This window comes from Prionailurus viverrinus, unplaced genomic scaffold (genome assembly GCF_022837055.1).
Source record: "Prionailurus viverrinus isolate Anna unplaced genomic scaffold, UM_Priviv_1.0 scaffold_38, whole genome shotgun sequence".
Taxonomy (NCBI): Eukaryota; Metazoa; Chordata; class Mammalia; order Carnivora; family Felidae; genus Prionailurus; species Prionailurus viverrinus.
Window position 1 is genome coordinate 2,320,531 of NW_025927606.1, and position 14,548 is coordinate 2,335,078.

The window sequence follows — 14,548 nt, forward strand, 5'->3', positions numbered from 1 at the left end:
CCGTAAATGTGGACTTCAGTACTTGAAAATCACAGAGTGATCCTGAAGTATCAGTAGCTGGACCCTTGAAGTCTATCCCTGTGGCTGCAAACTCAAGGCCTGGGGTAATTTGGTAAAGCTTTATGGATGCCTAAGGGACTAGGGAAATATGAAACTCTCCTTCCCTTCCCCCACCTCCATATGCCAGATATTGATTTTTTTTTCCCTCTTGCATTTGGGAACAGTTGTCCAGCAAGAGAACAAAAAGTCCATTTCTTACAAAATAGCAATTAAGCCAAGAAAGCAACTCACCAGTCAATATTAAAAAAAAAAAAGAAAAAAACATTCAAGAAAAGCAGCATACAGTCCACACACTCTTTCAAGACTTCAACCCCCATCACTACGCTTTTGGCAGTAGGTAGGTACATAACAAACGCTTACTGGATTTCTTTCTCCATTTTTCACAGAATAAATACAAAGCAGCCAAGATAGTACACTTGGAGCTTGAAGCCTTCCTTTGGAACTTTGGAAACCAGATAGAATGTTTAAGTGGTGTTTATTCAGAGGTTTTTCAAGGTAAAGGACTGTGACAAAGGAGAAAAAACCTGGGGCAGAAAGCGACGCATGCACAAATGCCCTGTTGTCTAGTAAACAGCAGCGGGAATGAAGAGCTTCAACTAACATCGTTGTCCTGGGCTTGGGAAAGAACTATACAAGGATCTGCGCCATGTTTGGCTTTTCTGAAAGGAAAGCAATCCCAGCTATATTAAGACCACATCGAGGAATAGATTTTAGTATGTTTTATGCGTTTGCATAGTAACGCATGTAGCACAGTCCACCCCACCAAACGCGCACTTAAGAAAGGCTTCCCCAAACTCAAACAGGAGAGAAGCCCGGAGATGCGGGAAGCGTTCAAAGTACGAGATGCCGACTGCAGCGCTGTGCGCACCCGTGCACGTCCCGCAGGCGTGGGCACGCGCGGGCAACCCGCGCCCCGCAGGCCCTCACCCCGCGCCCGGCGCCCTCAGCGGTCACTGCGCGTTCACACAGGGCTCCCGGGCTCGCGGGGGCGCGCGGCGGCGCGGAGGGCCCTTCCTCCCCGGGGCCAGTTCCCTAAGCGCTCGACACCGACAGGTGCCTGATCCGGACCCCAGACCCGTGGCGCAGCGGCGGGTGCACGGAGCGACTGCATTTTCGGGTCAGAACTTTGTCAGAGACGCGGCACCAAGCGAGGCGGGCTCAGTCGGAGAAGCTGGGCCCCGCGGGACTTCGGCGCGGGAGACGCTCTGATGCGGACGCTACGGGGCCAAGACGCGCGCCCCCTCCCGCGAGCGCGCCCGGACCTCCATACCCCGCCCGGCACGCGCGCCTGCGCACGGAGGGCTTTCCGCTGCGCGCGCGGCCCCGCTTCCGCCACGCCCGCCATGGCGGCTACGGCGGCCGGCCCTGGCCCCGCCCCCTGGGACGCCGCACCGGTCACCTGACGCGGCTGCGGCCTGAAGAGACACAAGGGAAGTCGCTGTCGCCACAGTCGGAGTCTCCGCCGCCGCCGCCGTCTGGAACAGCCGGGACCCTCCGCCTCGCCTCCCGCGCCATGCCGTCGGAGAAGACCTTCAAGCAGCGCCGCACCTTCGGTGGGTGCCGCGGCGGGGGGCCGGGCCCGCGGAGGGGCTGAGACGGGGAGCGTGGGGACCCAGGGCGGCCAGAGTCGGCGGCGGGGGCCGACGGAGGGCCGGGGGGTGAGGGGGGTCCGGGCCGGTGCCCGGGGGCTGACAGCGGGGCCGGGGCTCGGGGGCTGAGGGGGTCGGACCCCGGAGGGCCGACGGAGGGTCGGGGGCTGATGCAGGTCTGAGGGAGGCCGAGGAGGGCCGGGGCCTGAGAGGCGTCGGGACCTGGGGAGCTGAGGGGGACGGGGCCTGGAGGGCCGACGGAGGGCCGGGGCCCGGGGGCCGACGTCGGGCCGAGGGGGCCCGGGCCCGTCAAGGGGCTGAGGCGGGGACCCCGGGCGGCCAGAGTCGGCGGCGGCCGAGGCGGGAGCTGGCGGAGGGGCCGAGGGAAGGCCGAGGAGGGCCGGGGGCCGGGGGGCGTCGGGGCTGGCCGGGGGCTGGGGGGAGGGACACCGGGCGGGACGCGCCGGCGCGGAGCTGCTGAATCACCTCTTGGCCCTTCGCGGCGGCGGCGGCCCGGCCGCGGGCACCGCTGTGCAGCAGCCCTCCGGTGCGGGGCGGGGGGGGGGGGGGGGGAGGGGGGTGGTGGAGGGGAGGGGTCGCCGCCCCGAGTGTGAAGTGTCATGCCCGCGGGGGCGGCCGGCCCGGAGGCCCGTCTGCGACAGGTCCTCTGAAGGGGTGGCATTAGCGTGCGAGTGAATCTGTCCAGGTGAAGCCGGATCACACGTGGTCGCTCACAAACGTCGGGTCCCCCTCGACGGAGGGGCTGTGGGCCGCGGAGGGCCCCGGAGGCGGGCGGCCGAGACCGGGCGTGGCGGCGCGTCCTGACCCCGTTCGCGGCGGGAGAGGGGGCCAGCGGCTCGCGCCCCCGCGGCAATGGGGACGCGGAACCGACGGGTGCTCCCCGAGGCCAGCACGTCCCGCGCGGACGACGTGCCCCCCCCCCCGGCCGTGTGTTCGTGGGGCTGTTGGCAGCGGCCGCGGCCGTGCGGGCAGAGGGGGCCGCCGCGGGGCTCGTGCGTGTGCCCCGCGGGCCTCCTCCGCAGGGTCTGCCCTCCGTAGAGGGCCCGCAGCTCTCCGGGAGGCGAGCGGCGCGCCTGGGTCTGTGGCTGTCGTTACGGACAGTCGTGAGCTCCTGCCCCTGCGAAGCCGCGCTCCGCGCTCGGGGAAGCGCCCGCCAGGCCGTGGCTGCGTCTGCAGAGGCGGCGTGTCCGTTAGCAGGACTTAGACGTGCCTTTCCCGGCGGGGATTTTCTCGCTCACGACCCTCGCGAGCTCTTCTGCAGCCCCGAGAGCAGCGTTGGAAGCAGATTCCCTCTGGTATCGGGCTTCCGTCCCCACCGAGTCTTGCATTTATTTTGAAGCTAACGGGGGGTGGGGGTGGGGGGTGGCTGGCCGGCGCAGTGGATAGAGCGGTGTGGGTCTTGATCTTGGGGTCGTAGGTTCAACCCCCCCCCCCCCCACGTTGGGCATAGAGCTGGCTTCAAAAAGAAAAAAAGTTAACTGGGGACATTGGTGGGGGAAAGATGCTTATTTTCCCATAGCTGAAACTATAGTTACTTTCCTTTTGCTTCGAGTATTTTTAGGTTACTCTAGAAAAAACTGAACAAGAGTAGGTGGTAAGAGTAGGGAAAGTGAGATTAATGTGTTCTGATGAATTAGAGGGAATTCACCTGGAATCTGGGCCCCTTTTTAAAAGATCCCTTTAATAGTCATTTTCGCAGAAAAATATCTAGTGCCATTTAGCGGCTACTGCCTTTCCTGGCTCCGGGGCTGACATTTGTCACTGGATTCGTAGCCCAGTAAATGAGAGACGTTAATTCTTCCGTGAGAACCTCTTCACTCAACTCAGACCAGCCCCAGCGGGCTCGAGCAGTTCTCTCTCTTCCCACGTGAGTGAGTTCAGGCTAATTCAGAACCGAATAGAGCGCCGCTGATACCTTCTACCAGGATGCAGAGGGTTGAAGTGGACCCTCAGGTTCATCCAGAACAACCCCTTCCTTTTGTAGCTGAAGAAACTGGGTGGGGCCCACAGAGGTGACGATCGTGATCCACCTAGTGGCAGCGTCTGGACTTGCACTCTGTCTTCCGCCCTGTGTTTTCCGTCCTCCCGGAGGCCGCCGTCGTTTCCAGTACAGGAGATGGGCCAACACGGAGTCGAAAGGCATAGGGTGCCTTTGCACATAGGTGGAAACGTGAGCTTCCAGAATTGTATTTGAGCAAAAAATTCTGGATTTGGTCTTCTCAGATGTAAAAGTTTTGCTTTAGCCCCTGGGGTTGCCCCAGTTTATTTAATGACACTGTTCTGCGATTTAGCGGCGAGCAGGCTTAAGCTTCTCGGTTAATAGCGGAAAAGTTTGCATGTCTCAGGCCTAGAGACATGGTCTTGGTCTAGAATAACTACTCTAAAAGGCAGACCTGTAGAGCAAGGTATATGGCAAAACGCAGGTAGCACTCCATGAACTGAAGCTGTACCAGTCGTTGAGGGATTGGATATCTATCACACTTAGGATTTATAGACAGATTGGGGACAATATTTATTATGCTTCCATTTCACTCAATGAAATAGTTTTATTTCAAATGCCTTCAGTAGTCTCAAAGCAACTTTGCAAATACATTGGTAAACTAAGACACTTTAGACTCCTATTCTCCGTTTTTGTTTGTTTGCAAGGCTTATAAGGGTCTTAGAAACAGGAGGAAAGGAATCTGGGGAAGTATATCTGGATATGCATTTGGAATAGTATTTATTTCCATTTTACAACTTTAATTTGTTTATTAAATTTGTTTATTAAATTTGTTTATCATTTTCTGTGTACAAGCCTGAGCCCTGGGGGAATACAAAGATGACTAGAGGCAGGTCCCTGACTGCTGGGGGCACTCTGTTGAAGACAAATGATAAACAGATCACTACAACATTAAAAAAACACTTGAGTAAAAGAATTGCTCATATGTGCCTTTATCTGTGGTGTTGGTAATGTTTTTGTTAAATCTACTGTTAGTCTCTGAAAATAGCTGTCCACTTAAAAGAGTGAGGCACAGGCATGTACCATATTTGCTGCGTTACTCCAGCTCACCCCTGCGTTTTCACTGCAACTGCTCAAGACACTTAAGACATTTCTAGGAGACTTTAACACTCTGTGTTTTCTTTTTCTTTTTTTAAGTTTATTTTTGAGAGAGAATCTCAAGCAGGCTTCACATTGTTAGCGTGGAGCCCGATGTGGGGCTCAAGCTCACAAACCGTGAGATCATGACCTGAGCCGACACCAAGAGTTGGGAGCTTAACCACCTGAGCCCCCCAGTTCCCCAGTACTAAGTGTTTTCACCTTAAGGAAGTCACTCACCTTCATACTTTGATTTTTCCCACCTTTAGTAAAAAGAATCATTTTTGTCGTTTGGGCCATATTTTAGGGCTAAATCAAGATAAAGAAACTTTTGATACTACAGTATAAAAATTCTGATTTCTGACTTTAAAGTCTCATATTTAGAGCCTATTTTTATTGGGTTTTTTTTCCTTTTCCACTTGCCAAAACAAACCTGTTTCCTTGTATTAAAAAAAAAAATCTCCCCCTTCTGTCTGAATGTTTCCAATTAAACTTTTACATGCATTAGGATAAGTCTTTAAATGTGAAACATATTCCAGGGTAAATTAAAGAATTATCATTCATTTGCTAGAGTGAATTAATTGTGATTTCCTCTAACCTGGAAGAATCTTCTCTGACAGAATGGAGGTTTTTGTCGTGAAGAGGGTTGATGGCTAAGTCTCTATGGTAGAGCACCTTTTCCTGGGGTAAGACAGACAGGGACAGGGCTCGAAGCTGAGAGAGGCATTGAAGGGGAATCAGAAATAGAGAAGGATTTAAAAGATGATGCCAGGGAGAAAATCCTCCTCCTGTGTCTCCTCTACTCTCACTATTCTAATCACTGCTTCACTTTGGACCCTGGAGGTGTGGCTTTTCCACACATCAAACTGAATTCAGCTGGCCATCCTAAAATTAAAAAAAAAAAAATTGTTTTACAGTCCTCTCTATACACAAAGTGGGTTTCTTTCTTTTTTTAAGTTTATTTATTTTGAGAGAGAGAGAACATGAGCAGGGGAGGAGGATCAAGGAGAAGGGGGAGGGAGAGAATCCCAAGCAGGCTCCACGCCGTCAGCACAGGGCTCAGTCAGGGCTCAATTTCACAAACCACGAGATCATGACCTGAGCAGAGATCAAGAATAGTGCCCAACCAACTGAGCCACCCAAGCAGCCCTATACCCAGTGTGGGGTTTGAACTCAAGATCAGGAGTCGGATGCTCAACTGATGGGTGGCTGTCCTACAGTTTAACTCAGTACTAACTCTTTACCTGGTGATAGCTTCAGATCCAACAAGTTGATAAGAGTTAAGTCCCAAAATATTGCCCCTCCCCACCACGCCCAAACACTAATTCCAAGTTCAGCTTGTTAATCTGTGCTTCTGACCACTGGCTGGAAATCAGAGGTTCCCATAACCGCCCCCCCACCAACCGTGTTTAATCAAATTGCTGGAGTGGCTTGCAGGAAAGCTGTTTATTTACTAGATTACTGGATTATTACAAAGGATATTAAAGTACACAAAAGGACAGCCTCATGAAAAGTACTGGGGTGAGTTCTGGAAGAGTCCTGAGTGCAGGAGCTTTTGTCCCCGGGGAGTTTGGTATTCTCCCAGCACCCAGAAGTTCTGAGCCCCATCCTTTTGGGTATTTACGGAGATATAATTACATGGGCCTGACTGGTTAAATCATTGGCCATTAATGATTAGTTCATCCTCCGAATACCTTTCCCATCCCTGGTTGTTGGGGTAGGTCTGAAAGTTTCAAACCTCAAGTCACTGTTATTTCCCCTGGCAGCCTGTCTCCCATCCTTAGGAGCTTTCCAAAAGTCACCACATTAACACAAACCTCAGACATGGTTGTTTGGAGTTTGTTATGGAGAAACAAAAGATGCCCTTATCAATATCACTATTCTTGTTTAGAAAATTCCAAGCGTTTTGGACCAGATATGTCAGTCAGAATATTATAGATGGGAACCACTAGGTTAAGCTTACTATTAACAGTACCTAAGAAACAAAACAGGTTAACATAGAGGAAGGGATGGATGAATAAGATAAACAGGCAAATCATAAGAGATTTAAATACAGAAAACAAAATGAGGGTTGCTAGAGGGGTGTCAGGTCGGGGTTGGGCTAAATGGGCGATGGGCATTAAGGAGGGTACTTGGGGTGAGCACTGGGTGTTATATGTAAGTGACAAAGCACTAAATTTGGAGTCTTTATAGTAGACGTGTTTATATTCAGTGATTTATCTTAGAAGCTGTTTTAGAAATTTTGGGTGGGAAAATAGAAATAGAACCTAAACGTTCATAATTTGAACATGGGAATTATTTCAGTCATTTTAGTAAATTTTTTTGAAATTCAAAAAAAGTTGGCAATAGTAGTATATACATTTGTATAGGTCATAGCATCTTTTTTTCAAAGTCACCAGGATTTCTCAGGAAGCCCATGATATTGATCATTTACATAAGTGATTATATTAAGGGGGAGAATAGAGATTGTCAAAAAACTAGTATTCAACAGTAGACTTTGTGCTTTAAACTTTTAGGTAAAGGGAGGGGTGGGCACTGAGTGAAAGTCAAAATAGGAAATTCAAAGTCAAATAGGAAATTCCTTTTACCCATATCTATTTTGGGCATTTTCTTTCCTTTTAAGGACTATATCATTGAAAAGCAGGAAGTGATAAGGGAAAATTGTATTGGAGAGCCTATGGTTGATCATGGATTTCTGTACCAACTTAAACTATGGAAAATGCACAAAAATTGACAGGTGGTGGGAGTCCTTGGAGGAAAGATTGGTAATACCGTGCAGTCAGTCTGCTGATTGTATTTGACTGAGCCTGGGGTCCCAAACCCTTGAAACTAGGAATTCTGTACTCTTGGTCTTAGGCTATTCCACCTGCTATAGCCATGTAATTGCATGTTGGTTTACATGGAAGTTGCATTTGGCCTTACATGTCAGTTTACCAGATATGAAATGCCAGTGTTTGGTTCTTCTGAGTTCCAGGAAAGATACCCTTACTGCTCTACTCTGCCACAGCTAGGGATAGGTGAATTCACATAAGGAAACCACCAGTGAAAATGCAGGAAAGAAGCTGCATTGTCACCCTTAATAATGCCTGTGTCTTTTCCTTTCATTGCAGAACAAAGAGTAGAAGATGTCCGACTTATCCGAGAGCAGCATCCTACGAAAATCCCAGTAGGTAGTCTCCAGCATCTGTGTTTCAGTCATTAATAATGTATGCAGACGGGAGCACTGCTTAAGTGCTTTGGTACGACACTGCTGTGTGCAACCATGTGACGGGTTTCTACAAAAATCCTGACCGATAGCCCCCAGTGTCAGCTTCATGACCTAGAATTGAGATCACTTAATACACAGCTGTTTCATCTAACCCCATTGTTTCCTCCTGAGTCTGAGTTTGCTACCGTAATGTTACACACTTCACAAGTCAAATATATTTATTTGGGGGAAATGAATAGAGGGGCTAGAACTGGTCGTCTTTTATGAGTGGAAGGAAGTATCCACTGTCTGCTAAAGGAAGCGGAGTACTGCGGTTGGAAAATCAGTAGTCCTCAGGATTTAAACGTGACTGCACCTTCCAGGATGTCTTTTGACGCCCCAGAGAAGTCTCTTGTATTTGGCTTCTTCGCAGGAAATGGAGGAAAAACACTGCTCTTTCTTGTCACGTGTAGGTCCCTCAGATGCTTTTTGGTGTGCCCAGGAACCCACATCCTCTGCCCCAAATCCTTTGCTGGCAGACCCTAGAAAAGGTTTCTGCCGGAGGCACCAGGTCTAGTGGGTAAGAGGAACTCCTGGTTTCAGACAGAGGCTGAGTTCAGGCCTTAGGTTCAAGGTTACTAAGTGATTTGGGGCTAGTTACTAAAATTCTGAAAGGTGCTGCTACATCTTTATGTGTAAAATGGGAAGAGAATCCCATCCCATGTAGTTGTTGGAAAGATTTGCGTAATTCTGTGTACGTGGTTGTCACCTCCTACAAATTCTATAGACCCCTGAGAAACTCCACTGTTAAAAGCTCGGTGGCAGCTTTCGTGTTTGGCTTTGTGACATGTGACCTCATGCCAAACTGAGGGGAGAGAAAAGATCCAGGAGGTGGGGCTGTAAGGTACACAGAAAAGAGAAGACGGGTCTGCCCAGCAGCTTCCCAACTGTGGGGTCCTACAGTAAAAAACAGTCTTTCCTTGGCCTGCTTAGAAATTTCAGTCTGTCCTGGTACTTGGTCAACATGTGGCCTGGGGGATTTCTTTAACTGTAAGGTTATCTTCACTTTGAATACCTGCTGTTTTATCTCCTAGCAGGTGCTAGCTGTTGGAAACAAACAGCCCAGTAGTCTGCCAGGGTTTGTTCCACAGCCTCCTTTTGAAACGCAGATATCTGAACATGTTAGCAGTCCTTTCTGGGTTTTTGCAGAAATCGTGTACTTATATTTCCCCGTTCGTGCTTGTGATCCCCTGAACAAGTCTGAGAACCACTGTCACAGGCACTGCTTGTTGAGAATCGGATGGAAGGACCGAAGGCAGAAGCAGCTCCACCGGCAGTCTGGTCTCCGCTCCTGGAGGGCGGCTGTGTCCTCCACGCTTCTGCCCGCGGTGGCCGCCTAAGTGCGGCACTCAGGAGGGCACTCCTCAGATACAGCCAGACGCCTTACCCCGTGACTCACACACCTTCTCTCCCAGATTAGAAGGGTACAGGAAAAAGGAAAAAGAAGGGACAAGGAAACCAGTCATTTGTAGGTGATGGTTCTCGTGGGGATGGCCAGTGCGGGCGAGTCAGGAGCAGCTCGAACAGCTCCTCTCCCCGCAGAGCAGCCTGAGCACCTGAGAGAGAGCAGGAGGTGCCCAAGGCCATCCTGTCCTGTGTCCCCAGGCTGCTGCTGTGTCCTCCTTTAAGGGAAGTGTTCTAAGGTCTTAAGTTTTTCCTCCGGTGCTTCTGCCTCTTCTTGGACCAGGAATTTAAGATTTCTGCCTTGCTTCTGATCTCTGCTACTAGTCAAACCCAGGCAAGTGTACTCTATCTACTGATTCTTTCCTGTGGATAATGTTGTGAACACACCCTGTGGATAAAAGTTCTAGATCTTATCAAGGAAGGTGATAACAGTTTGATTTGGCCTTACACAGAACCTCCCGTGGGCTCCCTTACAGCGGAGCCATATACAGACAAGTCTCTTCCCCTTTTCTGAAGAAACATTATGTAAAGATTCCCATTCCTGTCTCTCTCAGCTTCTCGTTGTGGCACGGTATAGCTGTTTTGCTTTTGTAGTGGCGTAGAACTAGGGGAAAAACTGTTTTTCCTCTATGGAAAGGAAGTATGGCAAGGAGCTGATGGATTTATTTCAGTTCATGATGTAACACTATTGACTTAAAAAAAAATTTTTTTTAACATTTTTAATTTATCTTTGAGACAGATGGAGCACTAGCCGGAGAGGGGCAGAGAGAGAGGGGAGACAGAATCCAAAGCAGGCTCCAGACTCTGAGCTGTCGGCGAAGAGCCTGACGCGGGGCTCGAACCCACAAAGATTCTTGACTTTTAAAACTCATTAAAGAGGGGCACCTGGGTGGCTCAGTCACTTAGGTGTCCAACTTTAGCTCAGGTCATGACCTCACAGTTTATGGGTTCAAACCCCGCGTCGGGCTGTGTGCTGACAGCTTGGAGCCTGTTTCAGAGTCTATGTCTCCCTCTCTCTTTGGCTCTCCCCTGCTCGCGCTCTTTCAAAAACAAACGTTAAAAATTTTTTTTTAAGTCTTTAAAGAAATATAGGGAATATTTTGTCAATGTGAAAGAATCTTCAAGTCTTTCTGCACAAAATGTGTTTCCAGAACCAGTGAATCATTGTCTCTACTTGTCAGGTATTTACTTAAGACTTTTTCCATGTCAAGTAGAGAAACAGGTCTAGTATGAAAAAAACATGAGTGTATTACCGTAACAAAAAACTTCCACACTTCAGGGGCGCCTGGGTGGCTCAGTCGGTTAAGTGTCTGACTCCTATTTCAGCTTGTGTCATGATCTCATGGTTCCTGGGATTGAGCCCTGTGTTGTGCGTGTGGACCCCCAATGTGGGGCCTGCTTAGGATTCTCTCTCTCTGCCCCTCCCCTGCTCATGAGAGCTCTCGCAAAATAAACTTAAAAAAAAAGAAAAAAGGTACGGGGCCCCTGAGTGGCTCAGTTGGTTAAATGTCCAACTTTGGTTAAGGTCATGATCTCACAGTTCATGAGTGTGTGCCCCGAGTCAGGCTCTGTGCAGATGGCGTGGAATCTGGAGCCTGCTTCAGATTCTGTTTCTCTCTCTGTCTCTCCCCTGCTTGTGTTCATTCTCTTTCTCTCTCTCTGTCTCTCTCTCAAAAATAAATAAAAACATTAAAAAAGTTGTTGTAGAAGTACATCTAATTTAAAAAGATCTTACATATTTCAGAGGAAATGGTGGTGGTGTCATTGACAGATTCAGAACTTTACACTTTAAGCTGGCACCTAGCCTCTGTTCTTAGTATTTTTTTTTTTCTGACTAGTTAGTATATTTTCATGGTTCCAAGTAAAAAGAATACATAGCTCACCTCCTGGAGGCATCCACTGTGTATTGTGTGTGCCATATTCTGTAAGGGACAGAGTGTAAGCTGATAAATGATCACTCTTCACAAGAGCGCTATGAGGAAACTAACAAATGTGCCCTTTCTATTTCAGACCCCGTTTAGGTATGTGCCAGTTACAACATAGGAGGTATTTTGTCTGTTCTTCATAGCTGATCTCAAAATTTCTTTTCTGGCTATTTTTTTTAGGTGATCATAGAACGATACAAGGGTGAGAAGCAACTTCCTGTACTGGACAAAACCAAGTTCCTTGTACCTGATCACGTCAACATGAGTGAGCTCATCAAGATCATTAGGTACATAATCACTTTTTTCTATTTGTTTGGGTAGCTTCTCTTTCTTTATCAGACTTAGATAAATCTTTAGTTTTGTTGTTGTTGTTGTTGTGTTTTGTTTCAAACTTTTATCTTTAGTTTTGATTAAGATCTCCACAAGCTCAATAAAACCTAAAGACATTTCCTTTCTGAGTTCTTCTCTCTTCCCTGTTGGATCTGCTGTCCTTCTGATTCTTTCACCATAACATCTCGTATAGATGTTGTCTCTTGATCAGAAAAATTACAAGTTTTGTACAGCAAAATTAGTAAAAGAATGCAGACTTGGTACAATGGTAATATAAACTATATTTTGAGGTATTTCTCATACTAGACACTAATGGCTCTTCAGAGAGCATGCTAGTTTAAGACTGGCCTCAGGAATATAGTAAGAATAATCTATCAAGTATTACCACTAATATATCCTTTGTCAGTGTAATCCTAGGAAATGTCCTGTACTTTATGAGAAGCTTTGAGAGTAATCATCAGTAGGCATACATTTTATTTTGCCAGAAGCAGCATGTACAAAATCTTTGTACTTGTGTGTCAGTGGGGGGTGGGTGAGATTTTCACACATCCCGGGTATTGGTGTTCAGTATCTCTTCACATTATTTTTCTTTCAATAGGAGGCGCTTACAGCTCAACGCCAATCAGGCGTTCTTCCTGTTAGTCAATGGACACAGCATGGTGAGTGTGTCCACGCCGATTTCTGAAGTGTATGAACGTGAGAAGGACGAAGACGGGTTCCTGTATATGGTATATGCCTCTCAGGAGACATTTGGAATCAAAGTGTCTGTGTAAGACTAGAAAAACGCATCTGTTCTAGAATTTTTTTAAGCCCTTACCAAGGAAAAAAAAGGGATATTACCAACTGAGATTGATCCATTCATCCAATCACAGACCATCAAAAACAGTAGTGTTCCTGCCTAGGAGTTGTAGGAAGTTGTTTTGTGCTACAAGCAGAAAAATGGAGCTCCACATGAGCACATTCAGCTTTGGAAAAACCATTATTTAACCTAGGCTGTTTTGTTTTCAAATTTAGAAGTTTAAAAATAAAATACTTTGCATTCTAAGTTGCCGATAAAATAGACCTTCACATTATTCTAATGCTCTTTCCTTATGAGGAACTTGCAACATAAGCATTCAGAGAGAAATTCTTTTCCAGGTTCACAGAACCGGCCAACTTTTTGTAGAAGAGTTTCCACTCAACTAGAGAACTCTCTTTGAGAGGATCTTGGAAAGCATAAGTTGTCAAGCATAGCCCCCTTCCCGCCCGCCCACACTGGCCATAATAGTGGGCAAAAAGCAGGAAAAATTGAGGTGGATAAGAAAACTCTGAACTGCTGCTCAAGGTTCTCGACTCCTAGTGTAGTGTGCCCCAAGTCCATGCCTGTGCAGTGCCATTGGCGGGGGGGGGGGGGGGGTTCGTTTGCTTCTCTAGACAGTAAAGCACCGCTGCTCAGTAAGAACCTTGAATAATTTAAAATTTTGGTCTAGTTTCTCAAAGGGCCCAGGGAAGAAAAATGGGACATTTCTTCTGGTTTGCATATTCTCTGAGAGGTCAAACTGCCATCTGCTTTGGTAGAGAAACAAGCTGTTCAAGCAGTTTTGTTCCTTAGGTCAGTGGTAGAAACTACAGAACATGGAGACTAAAGCATTAAAATTCAGATGCACTCCCTCTACCTTTCAGCCTAAAGCTGTAGATGATCCGTGTTTTATGTTGTGTGTGGCTCTGTTATGAAAAAGTTCCCACATTTTTAAGAGTATTTCAGTTGTCACTGTAGGTCAGAACCGTCCTGGTTCCTCTGCTCAAAGTGCATGTCAGTTGTGAAAAAAACAGTAACAAAGGAGACATACACTCTTCATGGATATTAATGTCAAAAATTAAACATTTTCCGAATTCAAATAGAACCACCAATGCTTCCTACTACCTGCATGGGCTCACTATTTACTATTTTTGTGGGAGTAACAGAAAGATCACAGTCGACTTTAGACTGTACATGTAACAAGCAGGTTACGTTTCACCTTTGTGTATTTAGACGTGTGTGGAATACCCGGACCTGTTAGTGGAAGTTACTTATTAATGGGGGCGGGGGGGGGGGGGGAGGAATATTGCTGCATATGGGCGCTTGACTCCCCAGCCTTCCGACCATTCCCACTGCATGCATCTGTCCACGTGGCTAACTTTTAATATGTGTATTTTTACATTATGTAAATTCTTAATCAGCCTGTCTTGTTTAGATTGTACACATCATTATACCTGACATTCTTGTAACTCCTGTGTGATGAGATTCCTAGAAGAAATTCAGCTTTTTAAAAAATACCATGTGGGAAGGGCGCGACTTCTACCCCACATTAGCGGGTGGTCACTATAGGATCTCTAAGCCAAGTACATTTTTAATGAACTAAGGTGAATAAAGGCACAACTAAAACCCGTCGCCGAGTTCAGTTTAATGGATCGGTATCCGATACTTGCAGTGGTATAGCGTCCGCGCTAGCCCGTGCCAGGCGGGGAATTTCCTTCCTAACGGCACCAAGGCTGGTTTTGCTGCGGGGGGGGGGGGTGGGGGGCCGGGAGTGGGCAGAGGGGTGCCCGCCTCTGAAGGGCTCTGCCTTGTCCGAGGCACCTTTCTCACCTCAGTCCAGGTTCTGCCAGCTCGTCTTGTCTTTACCAAACAGGAGTCTCCTGAGAACTAAAAGACCGGCCACAAAGTGTACGGATGGATGTGGGACCCGGGTGTTTTGTGGGAATAAACACTTGGAACCCTGCCACTCTAAATGAAAAAGTACCCCACAGAAGGTGTTGAGTATGCGCTGCCTGGTCGAGAAGACATTTCGTGGTTTACGGGCACCTCGTGCTTCATCAGGGAAAGGTGGTACAGACTGCAGCCAAGCAGTGGCCAGCACTCCGCCCTGGAAAACCT

At 48.1% G+C, this 14,548-nt stretch overlaps 1 protein-coding gene across 1 annotated transcript; it reads left to right on the plus strand.

Annotated features, from left to right (window-relative positions):
* The first annotated feature begins 1,404 nt into the window (after positions 1-1,404).
* Positions 1,405-14,061, plus strand: MAP1LC3B (microtubule associated protein 1 light chain 3 beta). Its single transcript, XM_047846312.1, has 4 exons — positions 1,405-1,613; positions 7,857-7,912; positions 11,503-11,609; positions 12,251-14,061. Exons 1-4 carry the CDS (start codon positions 1,574-1,576, stop codon positions 12,423-12,425), a joined length of 378 nt encoding a protein of 125 aa, XP_047702268.1. The 5' UTR covers positions 1,405-1,573; the 3' UTR covers positions 12,426-14,061.
* The last annotated feature ends 487 nt before the right edge of the window (positions 14,062-14,548 follow it).

What these genes read in the sequence shown, in the direction of transcription:
- MAP1LC3B (XM_047846312.1), top strand. Translation starts at nt 1,574, where the DNA reads ATGCCGTCGGAGAAGACCTTCAAGCAGCGCCGCACCTTCG. An exon ending in CAAGCAGCGCCGCACCTTCG is followed by an intron (nt 1,614 to 7,856) that starts GTGGGTGCCGCG and finishes CTTTCATTGCAG; the next exon opens with AACAAAGAGTAGAAGATGTC. An exon ending in AGCATCCTACGAAAATCCCA is followed by an intron (nt 7,913 to 11,502) that starts GTAGGTAGTCTC and finishes TATTTTTTTTAG; the next exon opens with GTGATCATAGAACGATACAA.